Source organism: Amblyraja radiata, chromosome 6 (genome assembly GCF_010909765.2).
Source record: "Amblyraja radiata isolate CabotCenter1 chromosome 6, sAmbRad1.1.pri, whole genome shotgun sequence".
Classification (NCBI taxonomy): domain Eukaryota; kingdom Metazoa; phylum Chordata; class Chondrichthyes; order Rajiformes; family Rajidae; genus Amblyraja; species Amblyraja radiata.
This window is the reverse complement of record NC_045961.1, coordinates 94,416,874-94,439,355: the sequence shown is the minus strand read 5'-3', so window position 1 is coordinate 94,439,355 and position 22,482 is coordinate 94,416,874. Positions and strand designations below refer to the sequence as shown.

Genomic DNA, 22,482 nt, shown 5'->3' with positions numbered 1-22,482 from the left:
CGGGTCGAGACCCTTCTTCAGACTGAAAGTCACAGGAAAGGGAAACGAGAGATATAGACAATGATTTAGAGAGATATAGAACAAATGAATGAAAGATATGCAAAAAAAGTAACAATGATAAAGGTCATTGCTAGGTGAGGTAGAAAAGCTGGTGTGACTTGGGTGGGGGAGGGATGGAGAGAGAGAGAGAGGGAATGCAAGGGTTACTTGAAGAGTTTGGTTTGAATGAGGGTCCGGGCTGCGTCGGTCGACGATTCTCTCCTATTTCTTGCGGTCTTATATGGAGCTGTTCCCAAACCAAGCTGTGATGCATCCCAATAAAATGCTTGACCAACCATCTAATACACAGTGTTATCTTCAGCCATCTTGATTCAGAAAGTGGGCACAAGAAAACCAACACAGAAGGTCTCAAGGACCCTGAAAAGATTGCTCTGTTCACCGGACAGGCGACCTGAGATTTTCCAGCTGATTGTCGTCACATGGTGATCACAACAACTGTGCCCAGATGTCCACCTTAACTGGCATCTATGAAAAAAAACTCTTGGCCCCTTCCAGAAAACACAAGAGTTAAGGGCCTGTCCCACTTACGTGACATTGGCTCGCAAATTACGCAACCTCGTGGTTGCTTGAGGCCCGCCTCCTGCCCAGCTGATTAGTAAGCATGATGTAAATGATGTCACGTGCAAACTTAGCGCGAATTTAGCGCGAACTTCGCGTGAACTCCGCTTCTGGTTGGTCGCGCCAAACGCACGCAATCGCATGCAAGTGGGACAGGCCCTTTAGTTTGATGAAGGTGACCAGAAGATCCCAAAGCTAATTGTAAAGGAGTCAAGTCTGACACACTGTAACTTTACTGATTCTTTAATAAAGGCACATGTGAAGCACGTCCCAGTACTGACTGCATCTAGTCTTCAGGCGTACTGGAACCAAGGGAGGAGCAAGGGGAAGATATCACAGTTATACTGAGATGACTAAGGCGTGGTTAGTGGTATTGAGGCAGCTACATTATAGGTTGCATGCATAAACCATCTACACTAATTAATCAGTGTAATCAGAAATTACAGTGAATTGTGGACGCAGCCCAGACCATCACACAAACCAACCTCCCTTCTATTGACTCCATTTATACCTCACGCTGCCTCGGCAAGGCCAGCAGAATAATCAAGGATGAGTCGCACCCTGGCCACTCCCTCTTCTCCCCTCTCCCATCAGGCAAAAGGTGTAGAGGTGTGAAAATGCACACCTCCAGATTCAGGGACAGTTTCTTCCCAGCTGTTATCAGGCAATTGAATCACCCTACCACAACCAGAGAGCAGTGCTGAACTACTATCTACCTCATTGGTGAACCTTGGATTATCAGGAAGCAAAGAGTAGGAGTAAACAGGAAGCAAACAGGAAGCAAAGAGTAGGAGTAAACGAGTCCTTTTCACAATGGCAGGCAGTGACTAGTGGGGTACCGCAAGGCTCAGTGCTGGGACCCCAGCTATTTACAATATATATTAATGATCTGGATGAGGGAATTGAAGGCAATATCTCCAAGTTTGCGGATGACACTAAGCTGGGGGGCAGTGTTAGCTGTGAGGAGGATGCTAGGAGACTGCAAGGTGACTTGGATAGGCTGGGTGAGTGGGCAAATGTTTGGCAGATGCAGTATAATGTGGATAAATGTGAGGTTATCCATTTTGGTGGCAAAAACAGGAAAGCAGACTATTATCTAAATGGTGGCCGACTAGGAAAAGGGGAGATGCAGCGAGACCTGGGTGTCATGGTACACCAGTCATTGAAAGTGGGCATGCAGGTGCAGCAGGCAGTGAAGAAAGCGAATGGTATGTTAGCTTTCGTAGCAAAAGGATTTGAGTATAGGAGCAGGGAGGTTCTACTGCAGTTGTACAGGGTCTTGGTGAGACCACACCTGGAGTATTGCGTACAGTTTTGGTCTCCAAATCTGAGGAAGGACATTATTGCCATAGAGGGAGTGCAGAGAAGGTTCACCAGACTGATTCCTGGGATGTCAGGACTGTCTTATGAAGAAAGACTGGATAGACTTGGTTTATACTCTAGAATTTAGGAGATTGAGAGGGGATCTTATAGAAACTTACAAAATTCTTAAGGGGTTGGACAGGCTAGATGCAGGAAGATTGCTCCCGATGTTGGGGAAGTCCAGGACAAGGGGTCACAGCTTAAGGATAAGGGGGAAATCCTTTAAAACCGAGATGAGAAGAACTTTTTTCACACAGAGAGTGGTGAATCTCTGGAACTCTCTGCCACAGAGGGTAGTCGAGGCCATTTCATTGGCTATATTTAAGAGGGAGTTAGATGTGGCCCTTGTGGCTAAGGGGATCAGAGGGTATGGAGAGAAGGCAGGTACGGGATACTGAGTTGGATGATCAGCCATGATCATATTGAATGGCGGTGCAGGCTCGAAGGGCCGAATGGCCTACTCCTGCACCTAATTTCTATGTTTCTATGTTTCTATCCTTGATCGGACTACGCTGGCTTTACCTTGCACTAAACTTTATTCCCTTATCATGTATCTATACACTGTAAATGCCTCGGTTGTAACCATGTATTGTCTTTATGCTGACTGGTTAGCACACAACAACAAAATGTTCACTGTACTTCGGTAAATGCTGGACATACTCTACGGATCAGGCAGGTCCAGTGAAAACAAAATTAATGTTTCCGATTTCTGTTTTGAACTGGATATACTTTGGTCTGAAGACCCGAAACGTCACCCATTCCTTCTCTCCAAAGATGCTGCCTCTCCCGCTGTGTTACTCCAGCATGTTGTGTCTACCTTCGATTTAAACCAGCATCTGCAGTTCTTTCCTACACACATACTTTAGGACATTACAGCTTTTAAAATGGAAAGAAAGGGTGGAGGGAGGTGCCGGTGGGAGGGGGAGCAGAGAGACAGTAAATCTGTGCCAAGATGGAACTGGAGAGATTTATTTATGTAAGGGGCTGGGATGATGGACGCCATTAGTCAACAACAAAAAGTTTGGTGTAGAGGAAGTGCAAATAAAGATGAATTCATTTGACATTACCAAAGGAAGAAATGCGCAAAATGGAACTGAATGCTGGAAAATTGTGAAGCTTCCATATACAATTATTCAGCCAGGCAGTGTGCAAAGTTTGTTTTAATTGGAGACATTGTAAATTCTCTGTAAGCTCTTAACACTTGGAGGCTTATAGAGTAGCATTGGTGAATACACATTGCAAGTCTCACAACATAACATGAAGAATGTCCGTTGCTTAATTGATAATGGAGGTAGCTGGGATTTTTTTTCTCTCTGTTGGAAAACTTTTATCTTATTGGTATCAATAAAAGAAAGTCTCAACATTGGAATGAATCAACATGCTTAAAGAGTTGAATGCTTAAAGAGTTTATGGGCTCAGATGTAAATCTAGGTAATCCTTGACTTGCTTGCCAGTATATTCCCTGTGATAATGCTAATCCAACTACAGCACACTGTTTACAAAGTCGCATTATCTCCCAAATGCAAACACAGCTTGTCATTACTGACAAGATGGGTGTTGAAGGGAAAGGATAATTATGTAATTTGTATGCAAACATCAGAAACAGTTTGTTTTTACTACGAATTAGCTTGAACTTCAAGCTGGTTCACATTTCACGACCAATGTAAGTACATTTCTTGCAATGAGCCAAGGGGGTAATACTTTCATCCTCCCAGTCAAAAACGCAAATAAACAACAAGTGGGCGGCACGGTGGCGCAGCGGTAGAGTTGCTGCCTTACAGCGCTTGCAGCGCCGGAGACCCGGGTTCGATCCCGACTACGGGTGCTGTCTGTACGGAGTTTGTACGTTCTCACCGTGACCTGCGTGGGTTTTGTCCGAGATCTTCGGTTTCCTCCCGCACTCCAAAGACGTACAGGTTTGCAGGTGTAAGTGTAAATTGTCCTTAGTACGTAGGGTGCTATTAGTGTGCGGGGATTGCTGGTCGGTGTGGACTCGGTGGGCCGAAGAGCCTGTTGTCCGTGCTGTATCTCTAAACTAAACTGAACTGAACAAGTGCTGGAAGTCTAATATAAAACAAAACAGATAATGCTGCAAACACTCAACAGGTCTGGCAGCATTGATGGAGAAAGAGATAGAATCCCATTTCTTCTATTTTATTCTAGTTTAATGAACCTTAGTGGAAGGACAACACCTTGGCCATGTTATCTGTTATCTCACTTTTGCACGCACTCCCTGCACACTAGGGGCAACTTATAGATTCCAAATAACCTACAAACCCTCGTCTTTTGGATTTGTGCGGTCACAGGGAGAACGTGCAAACTCCACAGAGATAGCATCTAAGGTCAGGATTGAACCCGGATCTCTGGTGCTGGGAGGCAGCAGCTTTAGCCTTTAAAGGTACAGCCCACTGAATCAGCGACGACCAGCGGTCATCCCGTACACTAGCACTATCCTACACACGTACGTCTTTGGAATGTGGCTGGAAACCAGAGCACCCAGAGCAAACCCACACATTCACTGGGAGAATGTACAAACTCCATACAGACAGCACCCGTTGTCAGGATGTCCATCTTTCCCAAAGGCACATAAAGGTGCAAGTTGATTTAAGACCCATTAGTCCACAGAGGAATAATGCAACTGTTCCGAGTGTATCAATGGCCGAGGCTTCTTTTTAAGGGTGTGACTCCTGGTGTAACCTGCTTGGTAGCTATCTCCAGAGTAGCCAGGCATCATGTCATTGAGTGAAGAGAGAGACACAAAATGCTGGAGTAACTCAGGTCAGGCAGCATCTCAGGAGAAAAGGAATAAAAAGTGATGTTTCGGGTCTGAACCCCTGTTCAGACTTTTCAGTCTGAAGAATGGCCAATTAACCTACAAACCTGTACGTCTTTGGAGTGTGAGAGAGGAAACCGAAACACCTGGAAAAAAACCCACATGCGGCCCCAGGAAGAACGTACAAACTCCATACGGACAGCACCGGTAGTCAGGACCGAACAGGGGCCTCTGGCGCTGTAAGGCAGTAACTCTACCACTGTGTCGCCCTCCGCTCTACCAGCTGTGTCACTGGACTGGCCAAAATGCCAGACCATGAGGAACAGAGAGTAGATATAGAATGGATGCTTCCCCTTGTGGCAGGGCCTGGAACTCAAGCACAATTTAAAAAATACGATTATTAACACTGCCGAGACAATTTTTCATTCTCTCATGGGATCATAAGGCTTTGATGTTACCTTACAACCCATGATGGAAGTCTCCGATCTCTAAGGCATTAGGAGATAGAGCCAGGCTGAGCAAGGAAGTGAAAGGTCATTTTCAATAACGGGAAATTGAGATTACAATCAGGTCAGCCTAGGTTTGGTCAGCTCAGCCGCACAGCTGGAAGGCGCTGTTCCCTCACTGTGACCCAGGTCCAATCCTGACCTCAGACGCTATCTCCGTGGGGTTTGCACGTTCTCCCTGTGAATGGGTAGGTTTTCTTCTTGCATTCCGGTTTCCTTCCACATTTCAAAAGACGTGCAGGTTGGTTGGTTGGTTAATTGGTCACTGTAAATTGTCTCAAGTACGTAGTGGGTGGTGAATGTGGGGATTAACAGAACTGTGTGGGGATTAGCAGAAGGATTAATGTAGGATTAGTGTAAATAGGGAATTGTTAGTCAGCGTGGATTGGTGATGCCAAAGGGTTTGGCCCTAACTGTGTGACTCGATGACCTTGTTAAATAATGGAACAGGTTTTGGGTGCAGAGTGACCTAATTCTGTTCTTAATTCATGTGTCTAGATGTTTTGTTTATAAACACCTGGTTTAGTCATGGAGTCTAACAGCGTGGAAACGGCCCAACTTGCCCACACTGGCCAACATGTCCCATCTACACTGGTCCCACCTGCCTGCGTTTGGCCCAAATCCTTCCAAACCTGTGCTGTCCATGTCTAAACTTTCTTCAGCTTATCCGTTGCATTTCTTCCTCACGTTGGGGCAGAGGGAAGAGCTCCACCTTCTGTGCATTACCATCACTCAAAAAGCACTCTTGTCCTAGAATTGCTCCTCTAAAGCTGCAGTTTATCATCCTCCATTAGTGAGATCAGATAAAAGCTGATGGAAAGGTCGATGATTAGAGCTGATTAGTCGCTTTACACCTAGGCACCTTCTGTAAGTGGTGGAGGCTGTGCTGACTTTCAATGACTAGCAGAACAGTGTGCAGTTATTATTGCATCGGACTTAAGGGGCTATCCCACTGCGGCGACCTAATTGGCGAGTTTAGGAGAGTTTGAAAAGGTGTCATGTTGAAGATCTCCTTCAACTATGTAGAAGACCTCCTTCAACTATGTTGAAGACTAGCTTCGACTAGCTTCGGGAAAATTGGACACCGAATAGTGGAGAGTGAAGACGACCTCATTCATAGAAACATAGAAACATAGAAAATAGTTGCAGGAGTAGGCCATTCGGCCCTTCGATCATGATTCAATATGATCATGGCTGATCATCCAACTCTGTATCCTGTACCTGCTTTCTCTCCATACCCCCTGATCCCTTTAGCCACAAGGGCCACATCTAACTCCCTCTTAAATATAGCCAGTGAACTGGCCTCAACTACATTCTGTGGCAGAGAATTCCAGAGATTCACCACTCTCTGTGTAAATTCGATCTCCTTCGATCTCCCTTCGATTATGTTGAAGACTATCTACGACTACCTTCGACTACCCTCGATTACCTACGAATAACATGCCGATCTACTACCACCTACTTCGACTAAACCTACGAGTAAAAAAAATATCGATTTTTTCCATGACGGCCTTTTTTTACTTGCGGGCATTTTTCAGCATGTTGAAAAATATGCCGTGACCTAGCTGAGGCCTCAAGTATGCGGGGACTACTCTCGAGCATGAAGCAGAGTTACAAAGACCTCCTAGGACCTCGTGTTGACCATGCGGCGAGTATGAGTCGAGGGCAAACTCTTCTAAACTCGCCAATTATATCGCCGCAGTGGGACTGCCCCTTAACCTTCATGGCTCTGTGCTCACTAGATCTGCCATTGCCTTGATCGAAGGGTCTGGTCTCTAATTTAATATTCCAGACTCTCATGGAATCTACTCTTACTTTGCCTTTGCAGAAAAATACAGACTTAAACAATTCCAGACAAGCTGGCTACAATCAGCTATTCAGGGATTCCTAATCTGATTTATGAAGTGTTGTAATACATTTATTAGTACACTATTAGTGGCAGTGTTTTAGCCTTTGAGCTGGGCTACCCAGTTAATGCCAAACTTTGCAATATGGACTCATTCCATTAAGAAATGAGTAAAATCTTTGAGAGTTGATAACGTTGGTGCCAGGCAAGCAGTATGTTAGACCAAGATAGGGCCTTTTGCTCTGCTATTTTATTTAATTCACATGTTTAATTGATAATGTTTTATTATTAATGTATAATGTTTTATGTGTCATTGCTAACTGTCACCGTATGTCATGTTGTCACTTGCGGGCGGAGCACCAAAGCAAATTCCTTGTATGTGAATACTTGGCCAATAAACGTATTCATTCATTCATTCATTCATTCATTCATTCATTCATTCAACTCCTCTACACTCTTCTACCATAGAGTTGGATCTCAATCAATATGTGCATCAAATATGCGTAGGAGGTCATGAATCAATAGTTTTTATTGTCATATGTCCCAGATATGTCGCATTTGGAATATTGTGAGCAATTTTGGGCCAGGCATCTGAGGAAGGACGTGCTGGCTCTGGAGAGGGTCTAGAGGAAGTTTACAAGAATGATCCCAGGAATTAGTGGGAATTTGTGAAGAAGTCAGCACTTTCATGCACTCATTCCACTGCCAGTTTGCTCAGTAGGAGTGTATAGAAACATAGAAACATAGAAAATAGATGCAGGAGTAGGCCATTCGGCCCTTCGAGCCTGCACCGCCATTCAATATGATCATGGCTGATCATCCAACTCAGTATCCCGTACCTGCCTTCTCTCCATACCCCCTGATCCCTTTAGCCACAAGGGCCACATCTAACTCTCTATAGCCAATGAACTGGCCTCAACTACCTTCTGTGGCAGAGAATTCCAGAGATTCACCACTCTCTGTGTGAAAAATGCTTTTCTCATCTCGGTCCTAAAGGATTTCCCCTCTATCCTTAAGCTGTGACCCCTTGTCCTGGACTTCCCCAACATCGAGAACAATCTTCCTGCATCTAGCCTGTCCAACCCCTTAAGAATTTTGTAAAATTTCTATAAGATCCCCCCTCAATCTCCTAAATTCTATCCACTTTCCTCATATGAAAGTCCTGACATCCCAGGAATCAGTCTGGTGAACCTTCTCTGCATTCCCTCTATGGCAATAATGTTCTTCCTCAGATTTGGAGACCAAAACTGTACGCAATACTCCAGGTGTCGTCTCACCAAGACCCTGTACAACTGCAGTAGAACCTCCCTGCTCATGTACTCAAATCCTTTTGCTATTAATGCTAATATACCATTCGCTTTCTTCACTGCCTGCTGCACCTGCATGCCTACTTTCAATGACTGGTGTACCATGACACCCAGACACCCATATGATGAGCGTTTGTCAGCACTGGGCCTGTACTCGCTGGAGTTTAGAAGAATGAGGAGGGACCTCATTGAAACATACAGAATAGTGAAAGGCTTGGACAGAGTGGATGTGGAGAGGATGTTTCCACTAGTGGGAGAGTCCAGGATTAGAGGTCATAGTCTCAGAATTAAAGGACGTTATTTTAGGAAGGACTCGAGGATAAATTTCTTTAATCGGAAGGTGGTGAATCTGTGGAATTCTTTGCCACAGAAGGTTGTGGAGGCCGTCAGTGGATATTTTTAAGGCAGGGATAGATAGATTCTTGATTAGCATGTGTGTCAGAGATTATGGGGAGAAGGCAGGAGAATGGGGTTAGGAGGGAGAGATAGATCAGCCATGATTGAATGACGGAGTAGACTTGATGGGCCGAATGGCCTAATTCTGCTCCTACAACTTATGAACATGTACTAAAAGTACATCATTTTATTCTGAGGTTAAGACCTCTAATCCTGGACTCTCCCACTAGTGGAAACATCCTCTCCACATCCACTCTATCCAAGCCTTTCACTATTCTGTATATTTCATAGAAAACATAGACATAGAAAATATGTGCAGGAGTAGGCCATTCGGCCCTTTGAGCCTGCACCGCCATTCAATATGATCATGGCTGATCATACAACTCAGTATCCTTTACCTGCCTTCTCTCCATACCCCCTGATCCCTTTAGCCACAAGGGCCACATCTAACTCCCTCTTAAGTATAGCCAATGAACTGGCCTCAACTATTTCTGTAGCAGAGAATTCCAGAGATTCACCACTCTCTGTGTGAAAAAAATTCTCATCTCGGTCCTAAAAGACTTCCCCCTTAAACTGTGACCCCTTGTTCTGGACTTCCCCAACATCGGGAACAATCTTCCTGCATCTAGCCTGTCCAACCCCTTAAGAATTTTGTAAGTTTCTATAAGATCCCCCCTCAATCTTCTAAATTCTAGCTAGTACAAGCCGAGTCTACCCAGTCTTTCTTCATATGAAAGTCCTGCCATCCCAGGAATCAGTCTGGTGAACCTTCTCTGTACTCCCTCTATGGCAACACTCCCTCTCTATTTCAGTGAGATTCCCCCTCATTCATCTAAACTCCAGCGAGTACAGGCCCAGTGTCGACAAAAGCACATCATAGGTTGTGCCTAGACTCTCCCACTAGTGGCAACATCCTTGCCACATCCAAGGTTAGTGAAGAAGCCAGCACATTCATGCACTCGTCCCACTGCCCAGTTTGCTCAGCAGGAGTGTATATGGTTTGTTTCTTCCCGTTCAGTTATGAGCCGTGCCTGTAGCTTGTAAAACTCGACGGTGGCGCTAATACTAATAGCCCGCACGCCTTTTGTGTCTTCCAGGATTACACGATAACCATGTATTTCCAACAATACTGGAGGGACAAGCGACTGGCGTATTCAGGGATTCCTCTCAACCTGACTCTGGACAATCGAGTCGCCGACCAGCTCTGGGTGCCTGACACGTACTTCCTGAACGACAAGAAATCATTTGTGCATGGCGTGACGGTGAAGAATCGGATGATCCGCCTCCATCCCGACGGAACGGTGCTCTACGGGCTGAGGTTAGTCCCATGTGGTTCGAATCCTCTTCCTCACAATCCTCTCTTTTGCCGTCCTCGTTGGCATTTGACACGTTGCGAGGTGCAGTTCTCACACTAGAGACAGCACGGTGGCGCAGCGGCAGAGTTGCTGCCGTACAGCGCCAGAGACCCGGTTTCCATCCTGACTACGGGTGTACAGAGTTTGTACGTTCTCCCGATGACCTGTGTGGGTTTTTTCTCCAAGATCTTCAGTTTCCTCCCATGCTCCAAAGACCTACGTTTGTAGGTTAATTGGCTTGGTATAAATGCAAATTGTCCCGAGTGTGTGTAGGGTAGTGTCAGTGTGCGAGGATCGCTGATCAGTCTGGACTGTATCTCTAAACTAAACTAAACTTCCGCACTGTATGTCTAAACTAAACTAAACTAAATCCCAACCTCATCTACAAGGCAGAGAAGGTTCACCAGACTGATTCCTGGGATGTCAGGACTGTCTTATGAAGAAAGACTGGATAGACTTGGTTTATACTCTCTAGAATTTAGGAGATTGAGCGGGGATCTTATAGAAACTTACAAAATTCTTAAGGGGTTGGACAGGCTAGATGCAGGAAGATTGCTCCCGATGTTGGGGAAGTCCAGGACAAGGGGTCACAGCTTAAGGATAAGGGGGAAATCCTTTAAAACCGAGATGAGAAGAACTTTTTTCACACAGAGAGTAGTGAATCTCTGGAACTCTCTGCCACAGAGGGTAGTCGAGGCCAGTTCATTGGCTATATTTAAGAGGGAGTTAGATGTGGCCCTTGTGGCTAAGGGGATCAGAGGGTATGGAGAGAAGGCAGGTACGGGATACTGAGTTGGATGATCAGCTATGATCATATTGAATGGCAGTGCAGGCTCGAAGGGCCGAATGGCCTACTCCTGCACCAAATTTCTATGTTTCTATGTTAATTCCCGGGATGGCGGGACTGTCATATGCTGAGAGAATGGAGCAGCTGGGCTTGTACACTCTGGAGTTTAGAAGGATGAGAGGGTATCTCATTGAAACATATAAGATTGTTAAGGGTTTGGACACGCTAGAGGCAGGAAACATGTTCCCGATGTTGGGGGAGTCCAGAACCAGGGGCCACAGTTTAAGAATAAGGAGTAAGCCATTTAGAACGGAGACGAGGAAACACTTTTTCTCACAGAGAGTGGTGAGTCTGTGGAATTCTCTGCCTCAGAGGACGGTGGAGGCAGGTTCTCTGGATGCTTTCAAGAGAGAGCTAGATAGGGCTCTTAAAGATAGCGGAGTCAGGGGATATGGGGAGAAGGCAGGAACGGGGTACTGATTGGGGATGATCAGCCATGATCACATTGAATGGCGGTGCTGGCTCGAAGGGCCGAATGGCCTACTCCTGCACCTATTGTCTATTGTCTATTATCTACACTTGTCCCACCTGCCTGCCTTTAACCCATAACCTTCTAAACTTATCCTATCCATGTACCTGTTCAAATGTTGCATAAACGTTGTGATAGTACCTGCCTCGACAGGTGTGCAAGAATATACCTGTAACAATCGCATGGCCCACTCTGTGATTTTCTACCTCAACTGTGAAATGTTATCTGGTTATACTATGTCTCTGCATCAAGAAAGTCCCCTCAGATATTGTAAATTGATAATAATGGGGTTATTGGCGGAGGAGTTGGGGGGGGGGGGGGTTGTGAGTGGGAGAGGAATTATAAGCTCAGACACAAGGAACTGCAGATGCTAGTTAACAAGAAAAAATGCTAGAGTGTTCTGTTTTGGTCACCCTGTTATGGGAAATACGTTGTTAGGCTAGAACGGGTGCACAGAAGATTTAAGAGGATGTTGCAAGAACTCGAGGTCCTGTGCTGGAGGGAGAGGAATGAGCAGGCTGAGACTTTATTCCTTGGAGTGCAAGAGGATGAGGGGCGATCGTATCGAGGTGTATAGGATCGTGAAAGGGATAGATATGGTAAATGCAAAGAGTCTTTTTCCCCAGAGTAGCGAAATCCAGAACCAGAGAACATAGGTTTAAGGTGAGAGGGGAAAGATTTAACAGAAGCCTGAGGGTGTGGCGGCCCCTGGTGCTAAGCCACGTGTCGTGCGAACCCTCGGCTCTAGGGGTTGGGTCACGTGACTTGGTTTGGTAGTTGGAATTCGAGGAGGTAGTTGAGGCAAGTACTATCACAACATTTAATCAACATTTGGACAGGGTAGCTTTAGAAGGATAGTTGGTTGGGGCTAGTGGAGATGAGACATATTGGTTGGTGTGGGCAAGTTGGGCTGAAGGGCTTGTTTCCATGCTGTATGATTCTATGACTGGGACAATTGGTGACTAGCAAATTGAATAGGTCACAGTGCAGTCCTTAAAGTGTCTTTGCACTTAAATGAATGTAAAACTGCCTGGAAGCATCTCCTCCATACCTGTTCATTACCTCTGCGACACCTATAGACAATAGACAATAGGTTCAGGAGTAGGCCATTCGGCCCTTCGAGCCAGCACCGCCATTCAATGTGATCATGGCTGACAATTACCGTACCAGCATTACAATTACCATAACTCTCTTGGGAATGGACAATATCCCAAAATGGTCACTTATTATAAGGAAGACAAGGTGAGCCAACCTATGTTGGAAAAACTGAAATGACTGTAAGAATTATAAAGGAAATATAACGTGAATGTTTGAGCTAACTTGGGAATTCAGGGATTTTTTTCGATAATTATCTACAGATATTTCTATGGGGAAGAGAGTTATCAAAACAAGTAATTACTATGATATAAGCTGTAATTTAATTTCTTGTTAAAGCCAGCCAAGGCCCTGTGAGGATTTCTGTAGTTTGATTACAGACTGAATCCTTAAGGAAGCTTGGATGTGGCGAACCCCATGGTAGATCTATTGCATCCACTGCTCTAGGTGTCAACTGCTCTATATCGGTGAGACCAAGCGTAGGGCTTGGCTGATCGCTTCGCCCAACACCTCCGCGCAAGCTTTGCATTAACCAACCTGATCTCCCAGTGGCTCTAACACTTCAACTCCCCCCTCCCATTCCGAATCCCACCTGTCTGTCCTGGGCCTCCTCCATGGCCAGAGTGAGTCCCACCGCAAATTGGAGGAGCAGCACCTCATATTCCGCTTGAGTAGTTTACACTCCAGCGGTATGAACATTGACTTCTCCAATTTCAGGTAGTCCTTGCTTTCTCCCTCCTTCCCGTCCCCTTCCCAGCTCTCCCATAGCCTACTGTCTCCGCCCCTTTCTTCTTCTTTCCCCCCCCCCCCCCCCCCACCCCACATCAGTCTGAAGAAGGGGCTCGACGCGAAACATCACCTGTTCCTTCGTTCCATAGATGCTGTCTCACCCGCTGAGTTTCTCCAGCATTTTTGTCTACATTAAGAATCCTTTAAGTCGGTAGCACCCTGGGACAGTTGGTAGAGCTGCTGCCTCACAGCGCCAAAGGCCCAGGTTTGATCCTGACCGCGGGTGTTGGCTGTGGGAGTTTCTGCGTTCTCCCTGTGATTGCGGGTGCCCCAGTTTCTTCCAACCCCCTCCCCCCAAAGACATGCGGGTTTGTAGGTGTCGGAAGGGACTACAGATGCTGGGCTACACCGAAGAATGCTGGAGTAACTCAGCGGGACAGTCAGCATCTCTGGAGAGAAGGAATGGGTGACGATTTAGGTCAAGACCCATTCCTTCTCTCTAGAGATGGTGCCTGTCCCAGTGAGTTACTCCAGCATTTGTGTCTATCTTCGGTATAGATATGGATTTCTCCAACTTCAAGTAACCCTGGTATCCCCTCTCTCCGTCCCTCCCCCACCATGGTTGTACTAGTTTCACTGTTGTCCTGTAGAGTTTCACTGCCTACCCCACAGCAAACAATGGACCATAGTGGGCTCCACCTTTCCTTGACCATCCTTGATTTTTGCATATCTTTCATTAATTTGTTTTATTTACCTTCTATATTTCTCATTTCCCTTTGCCCTGACTCTTGATCTGAAGCAGGGTCTCGACCTGAAACATCGCCCATTCCTTGTCTCTGGAGATGCTGCCTGACCCGCTGAGTTACTCCAGCATTACGAGGCTATCTTTGGGTTTGTAGGTTAATTGGCATCTGCAAAATCGTCTCTAATGTGTCAAGACTGGATGAGGACTGAGTGTGAACCAGTGATCGATGGTCGGCGTGAATTTGGTGCACTAACTAAACTAACGATCTGGACAGAACCGCGAGTGGAATCGCATGGCCAAATACACTTGTAGCCTTCAGCAGATTAAATTTTGAAATAATCAACGACAAAACGGCCACGAGCATGCGACTGCATGCGGCAAGCGCGACCAAACCGGAAGCGGGGGCCGCGCGGGGGTCGAGTGATCCCGTACAAGTTGACGTGAAGTTCGAGCGAAGTCCGCGGGAAGTTCGCGCTAGGCGTACGCCATCAAGACACTGCGTACGCCGTCAAAACGCTGCGTACGGCGTCGAGGCGGTGCGTACGGCCTCAATGTGGCTGCGGGCCGGCAGGCCGTTGCCGCACGGAATTTTTGGACAGAGTAGAGGAATTGAGCACCAGAGGCTTAAGGTGAGGGTAGAAAGATCTAATGGGAACCTGAGGGGTAACTTTTTTACACAAAGGTGGTGGGTGTATGGAACAAGCTGCCGGAGGAGATAGGTGAGGCAGGTACTATCACAATGTTGACAAAACATGTGGACAAATACACGGATAGGGTAGGTTTATAGGGATATGGGTCAAAAGCAGGCAGGTGGGTCTGGTGTAGATGGGACATGTTGGTCGGCATCGACAAGAAGGGCCTGTTTCGAGGCTGTATGACTCGACGACTCTGCCTTTTCGGCCTCCTGTTGTCTTAGTGGGTAAATGTCCATCCCTCTTCAGTGTCAAGGGACAAATAACTTTCTGTTCTGATATGAGAAGTGCTTTGTATAATAATGAACGTATTAATTTCTAGAACTTGAGTAACTGACTCCATTTTGGCAGCTAATTGAAACTGAACCAGACTGTTTGTGATCTTGCAACTGAGATTTAGAGTCATAGAATGATACAGTGTGGAAACATAGAAACATAGAAATTAGGTGCAGGAGTAGGCCATTCGGCCCTTCGAGCCTGCACCGACATTCAATATGATCATGGCTGATCACCCAACTCAGTATCCTGTACCTGCCTTCTCTCCATACCCCCTGATCCCTTTAGCCACAAGGGCCACATCTAACACCCTCTTAAATATAGCCAATGAACTGGCCTCAACTACCTTCTGTGGCAGAGAATTCCAAAGATTCACCACTGTCTGTGTGAAAAATGTTTTTCTCATCCCGGTCCTAAAAGATTTCCCCCTTATCCTTAAACTGTGACCCCTTGTTCTGGACTTCCCCAACATCGGGAACAATCTTCCTGCATCTTGCCTGTCCAACCCCTTAAGAATTTTGTAAGTTTCTATAAGATCCCCCCTCAGTCTTCTAAATTCTAGCGAGTACAAGCCGAGTCTATACAGTCTTTCTTCATATGAAAGTCCTGACATCCCAGGAATCAGTCTGGTGAACCTTCTCTGTACTCCCTCTATGGCAAGAATGTGTTTTCTCAGATTAGGAGACCAAAACTGTACGCAATACTCCAGGTGTGGTCTCACCAAGACTCTGTACAACTGCAGTAGAACCTCCCTGCTCCTATACTCAAATCCTTTTGCTATGAATGCTAACATACCATTTGCTTTCTTCACTGCCTGCTGCACCTGCATGCCTACTTTCAATGACTGGTGTACCATGACACCCCAGGTCTCGTTGCATCTCCCCTTTTCCTAATCGGCCACCATTCAGATAATAGTCTACTAGGAGACAGGCCCATAGGCTCAGCTTGCCCACACCGACCAACATATCCCATCTACACAAGTCCCACTTGCCCGCGTTTGGCTCATATCCCTCTAAACCTGACCTATCCATTACCTGTCTAATTGTTTCTTAAACATTGCAATAGTCCCTGCCTCAACTACCTGAGCCGGCAGTTCGGGACTCCGTATCTGTGGCATCTCTCACGCTGCCTGTTTTTATTTTTGCAATAATATCCACAGCCACCCTGACATCAGCTTGGCTGTTCTCAAATGGACATGACAGCATGGAACAGGCCATTCGGCCCATCACATACATTCCCACTTATGGCAACGTCCCATTAACCCCATCTTCCAGCACTTGGCCAATTGCCTTCTCTGCCAAGGCAATTTAAGTGCTTGTTCAGGCACTTAGTTCTTAAATGCTGTTCATGATTCTGCTTCAACCTCATAACCCTTCCCGGCATTGCCTTCCAGGCCCTCGCTGCACTCTTGGTGAGAAAGGTTCCTCTCAGCTCTCCTCTAAATCTCTTCCCCCTTACCTTAAATCAGCGTCTTCCAGTTTGACTCGCGTCTGAGGGGAAACGTTTCCTGCAGCTTACCTTATCTATTTATACCTCTCGAAAATTTTACATACCGCAGTTATCTCCTTCTTCACCTTCTCCAGTCCAGTCGCTCCTCATAAATGAAATGCTCCATCCCAGGCAAGATCCAGTTGTGTCTGAAGAATTTCGACCTGAGACATCACCCATCCTTTATCTCCAGAGATGCTGCCCGACCAGCTGAGTTACTCCTGCACTTTGTGGCTATCTTCGGTACATAACAGTATCTACAGTTCCTTCCTGCACGTCACGATGTATCTCCTCTGCACTATTTGCACGGAGTCTGTACGTTCTCCCTGTGACCTGCGTGGGTTTTCTCCGACATCTTCGGTTTCCTCCCACACTCCAAAGACATACAGGTATGTAGGTGAGTTAGCTTGGTAAATGTAAAAATTGTCCCTAGTGTGTGTAAGATATTGTTAATATGCGGGGATCGCTGGTCGGCACGGACCCGGAGGGCCGAATGGCCTGTTTCTGCGCTGTATCTCTAAACTAAACTAAATTAAACTAAATATTCCCAACTGTACTACCGATGACTGTAGGCTTGGCTCTTCCACACCACTCCCTAGCCACCCACCCTTGTCCTACTCTGCAAATCCCCTGCAGCCACAGTGCACTGGTGAGGAGGGGATTAATTTTTTTAGAGATACGGTACGATAGAACTTTATTTATCCCAGGAGGGAAATTAATCTGGAAAGACACAACATACAGTGCAGAAACAGACCCTTCGGCCCACCAAGTCCGCGCCGACCGGTGATCCCCGCACATTAACACTATCCTACAAAAACGCTAGGGTCAATTCACAATTTTACTTCGGGGTCACGTGAGTGACTACGTGAACAGAAGGCCGTCAGTCCGCATGCGCGTCATTACGTTGACGCATGGCGCAACGACTGGCTGGCAGGCGCGCTGCTACTCCAGCGGTAAGTTTCAAATCCTAGAGGTAAGTTTAAACCAAACCGATGAACGCACAAACCTATACATCTTTGGGAGTTTGGGAGGAAACGAAGAAAGATCTCGGAGAAAACGGGGAGAATCTAAAACTCCATACAAAAAGCACCCATAGTCGGGATCGAACCCGAGACTAAGGCACTGCTAGTGCTGTAAGGCAGAGACTCTACTGAGTACTGACTGGGATGCCAATCCCTTGGGATGCTTTGACTTTGAGGATGTTGCAATCCTTGAGGGTTGTTGGAGATACATTCGTACGAGCGAGTGGTGAAGATTTGTTTATATTTCTGAGGTGTCACGTAGATGTTGGAGAGACTTTGTGGAGTCACTCGGTACAGGATGCCCAGTCTCTAACTTGTTTGTATGTCCACAATAGTTATGTGGCTGGTTAGCTGTGTTTCTGGTTAGTCGTGAGCCCTAAGACATGGATGATGAGGAACTCGGTGAAGATAATACTGTTGAATGTCATGAGTAAGCACTGGCACTATCCGTTTAGTTTAGTTTAGCAATACAGCACGGATATGGGCTTGGACACGCTAGAGGCAGGAAACATGTTCCAGATGTTGGGGGAGTCCAGAACCAGAGGCCACAGATTAAGAATAATGAGTAAGCCATTTAGAACGGAGACGAGGAAACACTTTTTCTCACAGAGAGTGGTGAGTCTGTGGAAGTCTCTGCCTCAGAGGGCGGTGGAGGCAGGTTCTCTGGATGCTTTCAAGAGAGAGCTAGATAGGGCTCTTAAAAATAGCGGGGTCAGGGGATATGGGGAGAAGGCAGGAATGGGGTACTGATTGGGGATGATCAGCCATGATCACATTGAATGGCGGTGCTGGTTCGAAGGGCCGAATGGCCTACTCCTGCACCTATTGTCTATTGTCTATTGATTCCTGGGATGGCGGGACTATCATTTGAGGAAAGATTGAAAAGACTAGGCTTGTATTAGAAGGATGAGGGGGATCTTATAATAACATATAAAATTATAAAAGGACTGGACAAGCTAGAAAATTTTTCCCACTGTTGGGCGAGTCTAGAATCATGGGCCACAGTCTTAGAATAAAGGGGAGGCCATTTAAGACTGAGATGAGAAAAACCTTTTTCACCCAGAGAGTTGTGAATTTGTGGAATTCCCTGCCACAGAGTGCAGTGGAGGTCAAATCACTGGATGGAGTTAAGAGAGAGTCCGATAGAGCTCTAGGGTCTAGTGGAATCAAGGGATATGGGGAGAAGGCAGGCACAGGTTATTGATTGGGGACGATCAGCCATGGTCACAATGAATGGTGGTGCTGGCTCGAAGGGCCGAATGGCCTCCTCCTGCACCTATGTTATACGTTTCTGGAGCACCCGTAACCAGGATTGAACCTGGGTCTCTGGCGCTGTAAGGCAGCAACTCTACCACTGCACCACCGTCGGAATGGCTATTTTGAGATCTAGATGTTAACTTCCTTTCAGCCCCTGTCTGTATGTTTTCCAGGTCATGCTACATGCAGGCAAAAACTATTACATTTACAGGGATTTAGCAAATTGAATTGAATGTTGCATAGTCATGAGTGAACACCTCCACTTCTGACCTGTGGTGAGAGAGAAAGCATTAGCAAATTAGTTGAAGATAGTTGAGCCCAGATCTCTGTGAGTTTGCTGTGATTGACCTTGAACTCTGCAATCCAAGACTTGGCTGATGATTGAGTGGGTGGAAATGGGCCAGACTTTGATTTGACCTTTCTTTTGTGGATTCGGCAGGCATGGGTAATCTTCCACATTGTATAATGGATGTCAGTGTGTTTACTGCAGAGCAGCAGAGACAAAGCAGCCTCTGCATTTGAAGTCTTCGATACCACAGTTAGTTTAGTTCTGCGATACGGTGTGGAAACAGACTGTTCGGCCCACCGAGTCCGCACCGACCAGCGATCCCCGCACACTAACACTATCATACACACACCAGGGACAGTTCACAATTATACCCAGCCAATTAAAGCTGTACGTCTTAGGAGTATGGGAGGAAACAGGAGATCCTAGAGAAAACCCACACAGGTCACGGGGAGAAGGTAGATACTCCATACAGACAGCACCCGTCGTCAGGAGCGAACCCGGGTCTCCGACACTGTAAGGCAACAACTCTACCGCTGCACCACTGTGCCATCACAGCTAGAATGTTGTTTGGTCCTGCAGTCTTTGCTGGAGTCAGTCCTCTTATGGCTTGTGATGAATCAAAATGTCTGAAAACTGCTTTCTTTGCTGATTGTGTGGAGTTTGCCTGCTCTCCCAGTGACTGTGTCGGTTTCCTCCGGTGGCTACGGTTTCCTTCCACAATCCAAAGACATGCCATGATGATTTCATCAGCCTATCGGGGCTCGAAATTAGCAGTTGCCTGGGTGCCATTGATCACCTAAAGTGCCGCCGGGCAACCTAAACGCCGAGTCATTTTGCCCGGCTTGGCACAGCAGATACTGGTTTATACAGAAGATAGTCACAAAAAACTGGAGTAACTCAGCGGGTCAGGCAGCATCTCTGGAGAAAAGGAACGTGACGTTTTGTGTCGCTGATGACTGTATTGTGTGGGAAAGATGCCAAGTGTGGCGTGACGGAGAATCTGAGCGAATGACGGGCCCCGCACAGCGGCTGCGGCTCCTGCTCCTCCTCCTCCCGTCCCCCCGCCCGCCCTGATAACGGCCGCTGCTTGCCACTCCGCCAATGGAGCTTTCAAAACAAACCCTTGGAGGAGGGAGATGTCGGTCAGAGGTGGAAGTAGGAGGGGGGGGGGGGGGGTGGGACTGCGGATAGAGCATGGTGATTGGAGGAGGGAGACGTGCCAAAACACTCTCGGCAGATCTCGGCAGATCTCGGCAGGATCAATCCCGGCTCTCCGGCGCTGCAATCGCTGCCGAACCACCACTGGACCATCCCCGTCCCCACCTGAGAGCCACCCCCAAGGGTGGCCAGAGACATCGGGAGTACGACGGGCGCATTGCCCCCAGGCCCGCAGCCAGCGCAGACAAGCAGCGCTAAACCCAGCTCAACTCTGCCTATCCCGCCGGGTTAACTTACAGCCCTGTCTGGATTTACGGGAAATATGTCATCAGTCCAGGCATGACCAGGCGAGACAGGCAGAGTTGAGCTGCATTTAGCGCTGTATTGAGCCTCCGAAGCCTTGCGCATGTGTGTGAGGGTATTGTGTCCCCCCTGTCTCCCGGTGCCCTCCATATTTTGATAGTGATTTCCGTTCCGTGTGTTGTACGAGGAGCGCTGACCTTCCAACCTCCTCTGCCCCTTCCTCTCTCTCTCTCTCTCTCTCTCTCTCTCTCTTGTACGCCCCCCTCCACCCCCCTTATCCTGAGATCCCTCCTCTCCATCTCGCACTGATCCCCATTCCTGCCTCTATTCAGTCCTCACAGACATCCCGTGCACACCCTGCCTCATCTACTCCCACCCCCCCCCCCCCCCCATCTATTCACCCTGCACTGATCTCCCTATCCACCTTGCATTGATTCTCCTGCCACTCTCCATCAATCCTACACTGGTCCCTGAATTCATCCTGTACTGACCCCCCTTCCCATCCATCCTGCACTGCTCCAGTTACAGAAAACCCACGTGGTCACGGGGAGAACGTACAAATTCCGTAGAGACAGCACCTGTAGTCGGGATCGAACCCGAGTCTCTGGCGCTGCAAGCGTTGATAGGCAGCAACTCTACCGCTGTGCCACCGTGACACTCCTGAAATCGAACCGTCTTAAATTAATTGCTTTACATTGAAAAGTATTTTTCCCATAAGAAGCAATTATTACCGTGGAGAAAGATTACTCTAAAATATATTGTGGTGTATCCATGTTCCCTTATCATTAGAAGGAGGCCTTTTGACCAACTATCTCGATGACAGATGGCACAATGGGCTAAGTGTTCGGCTGGCAACCGGAAGGTAGCCGGTTCGAATCCCGCTTGGAGTGCATACTGTCGTTGTGTCCTTGAGCAAGACACTTCACCCACCTTTGCCTGTGTGTGAATGTGTGTGAATGTGTGTGAATGTGTGTGAGTGATTGGTGGTGGTCGGAGGGGCCGTAGGCGCAGATTGGCAGCCACGCTTCCGTCAGTCTGCCCCAGGACAGCTGTGGCTACAGAAGTAGCTTACCACCACCGAGTGTGACTGAGGAGTGAATGAATAATGCGATGTAAAGCGCCTTGAGTATTAGAAAGGCGCTATATAAATCCCATCCATTATTATTATTATTATTATTATTATCTCATTGAGAGAATTGGAGTGGAAGCTGGTCCTTCAGCCCACTGAGTCCACAATGACTATCAAACACCCATTTACACTTACACTTTAGTCACCCCCTCTTTCTTATTAGCTCCCCCGCAGATTCTACCATGTATCTACCCACACTACGGGCAACTTACAATGGCCAATTGACCTACCGGCTAAAACATCTTTTAGTTTGGATGAGGAAACTGGATCACCTCAAGCAGCCAACACAATTATGGGGAGATAGACACAAAAATACCTGAGTATTCAGGTCGAGGTACGTTTCGGGTCGAGATCCTTATTCAGACTGTGAGTAGTCTGAAGAAGGGTCTCAACCCAAAACATCACCCATTCCTTCTCTCCAGAGATGCTGCCTGTCCTGCTGAATTTACTCCAGCATGTTGTGTCTATCTCGGTTTAAACCAGCATCTACAGTTCCTTCTTACACAATTAAGGGGAGAATTTGCAAACTGCACATGGACAGCACTGCATTGAACTTGTGTCACACGCACTGTGGAGTTAGCAGCACTACCAAATGCACCACTGTGTCACTTTAAATATATCCTGCTTTTCTTAAATTGGCTTGTGTAATCTTAAGCCCCTGTCCCACTTAGGAGACCCTAAACAGCGACCTCTGGTGACCTTGCCCGCCACCCAAGGTTTCCAAGAGGTCACCGGAGGTTTTGGTCACTCTCCCTAATGGTCGAAAGTGGTTTCCGTGTGGTCGAGGCTTCATCGAAGTTGCTGCTATATTTTCATCATG

At 47.0% G+C, this 22,482-nt stretch overlaps 1 protein-coding gene across 1 annotated transcript in view; it reads left to right on the top strand.

Annotated features, from left to right (window-relative positions):
* Positions 1-22,482, top strand: part of gabrb3 (gamma-aminobutyric acid type A receptor subunit beta3) — a 345,776-nt gene that overhangs the window by 238,080 nt on the left and 85,214 nt on the right. The window contains exon 4 of the mRNA XM_033023257.1: positions 9,906-10,126. Coding sequence (XP_032879148.1) covers positions 9,906-10,126 — 221 coding nt within the window. The remainder of the gene's footprint in view (positions 1-9,905; positions 10,127-22,482) is intronic.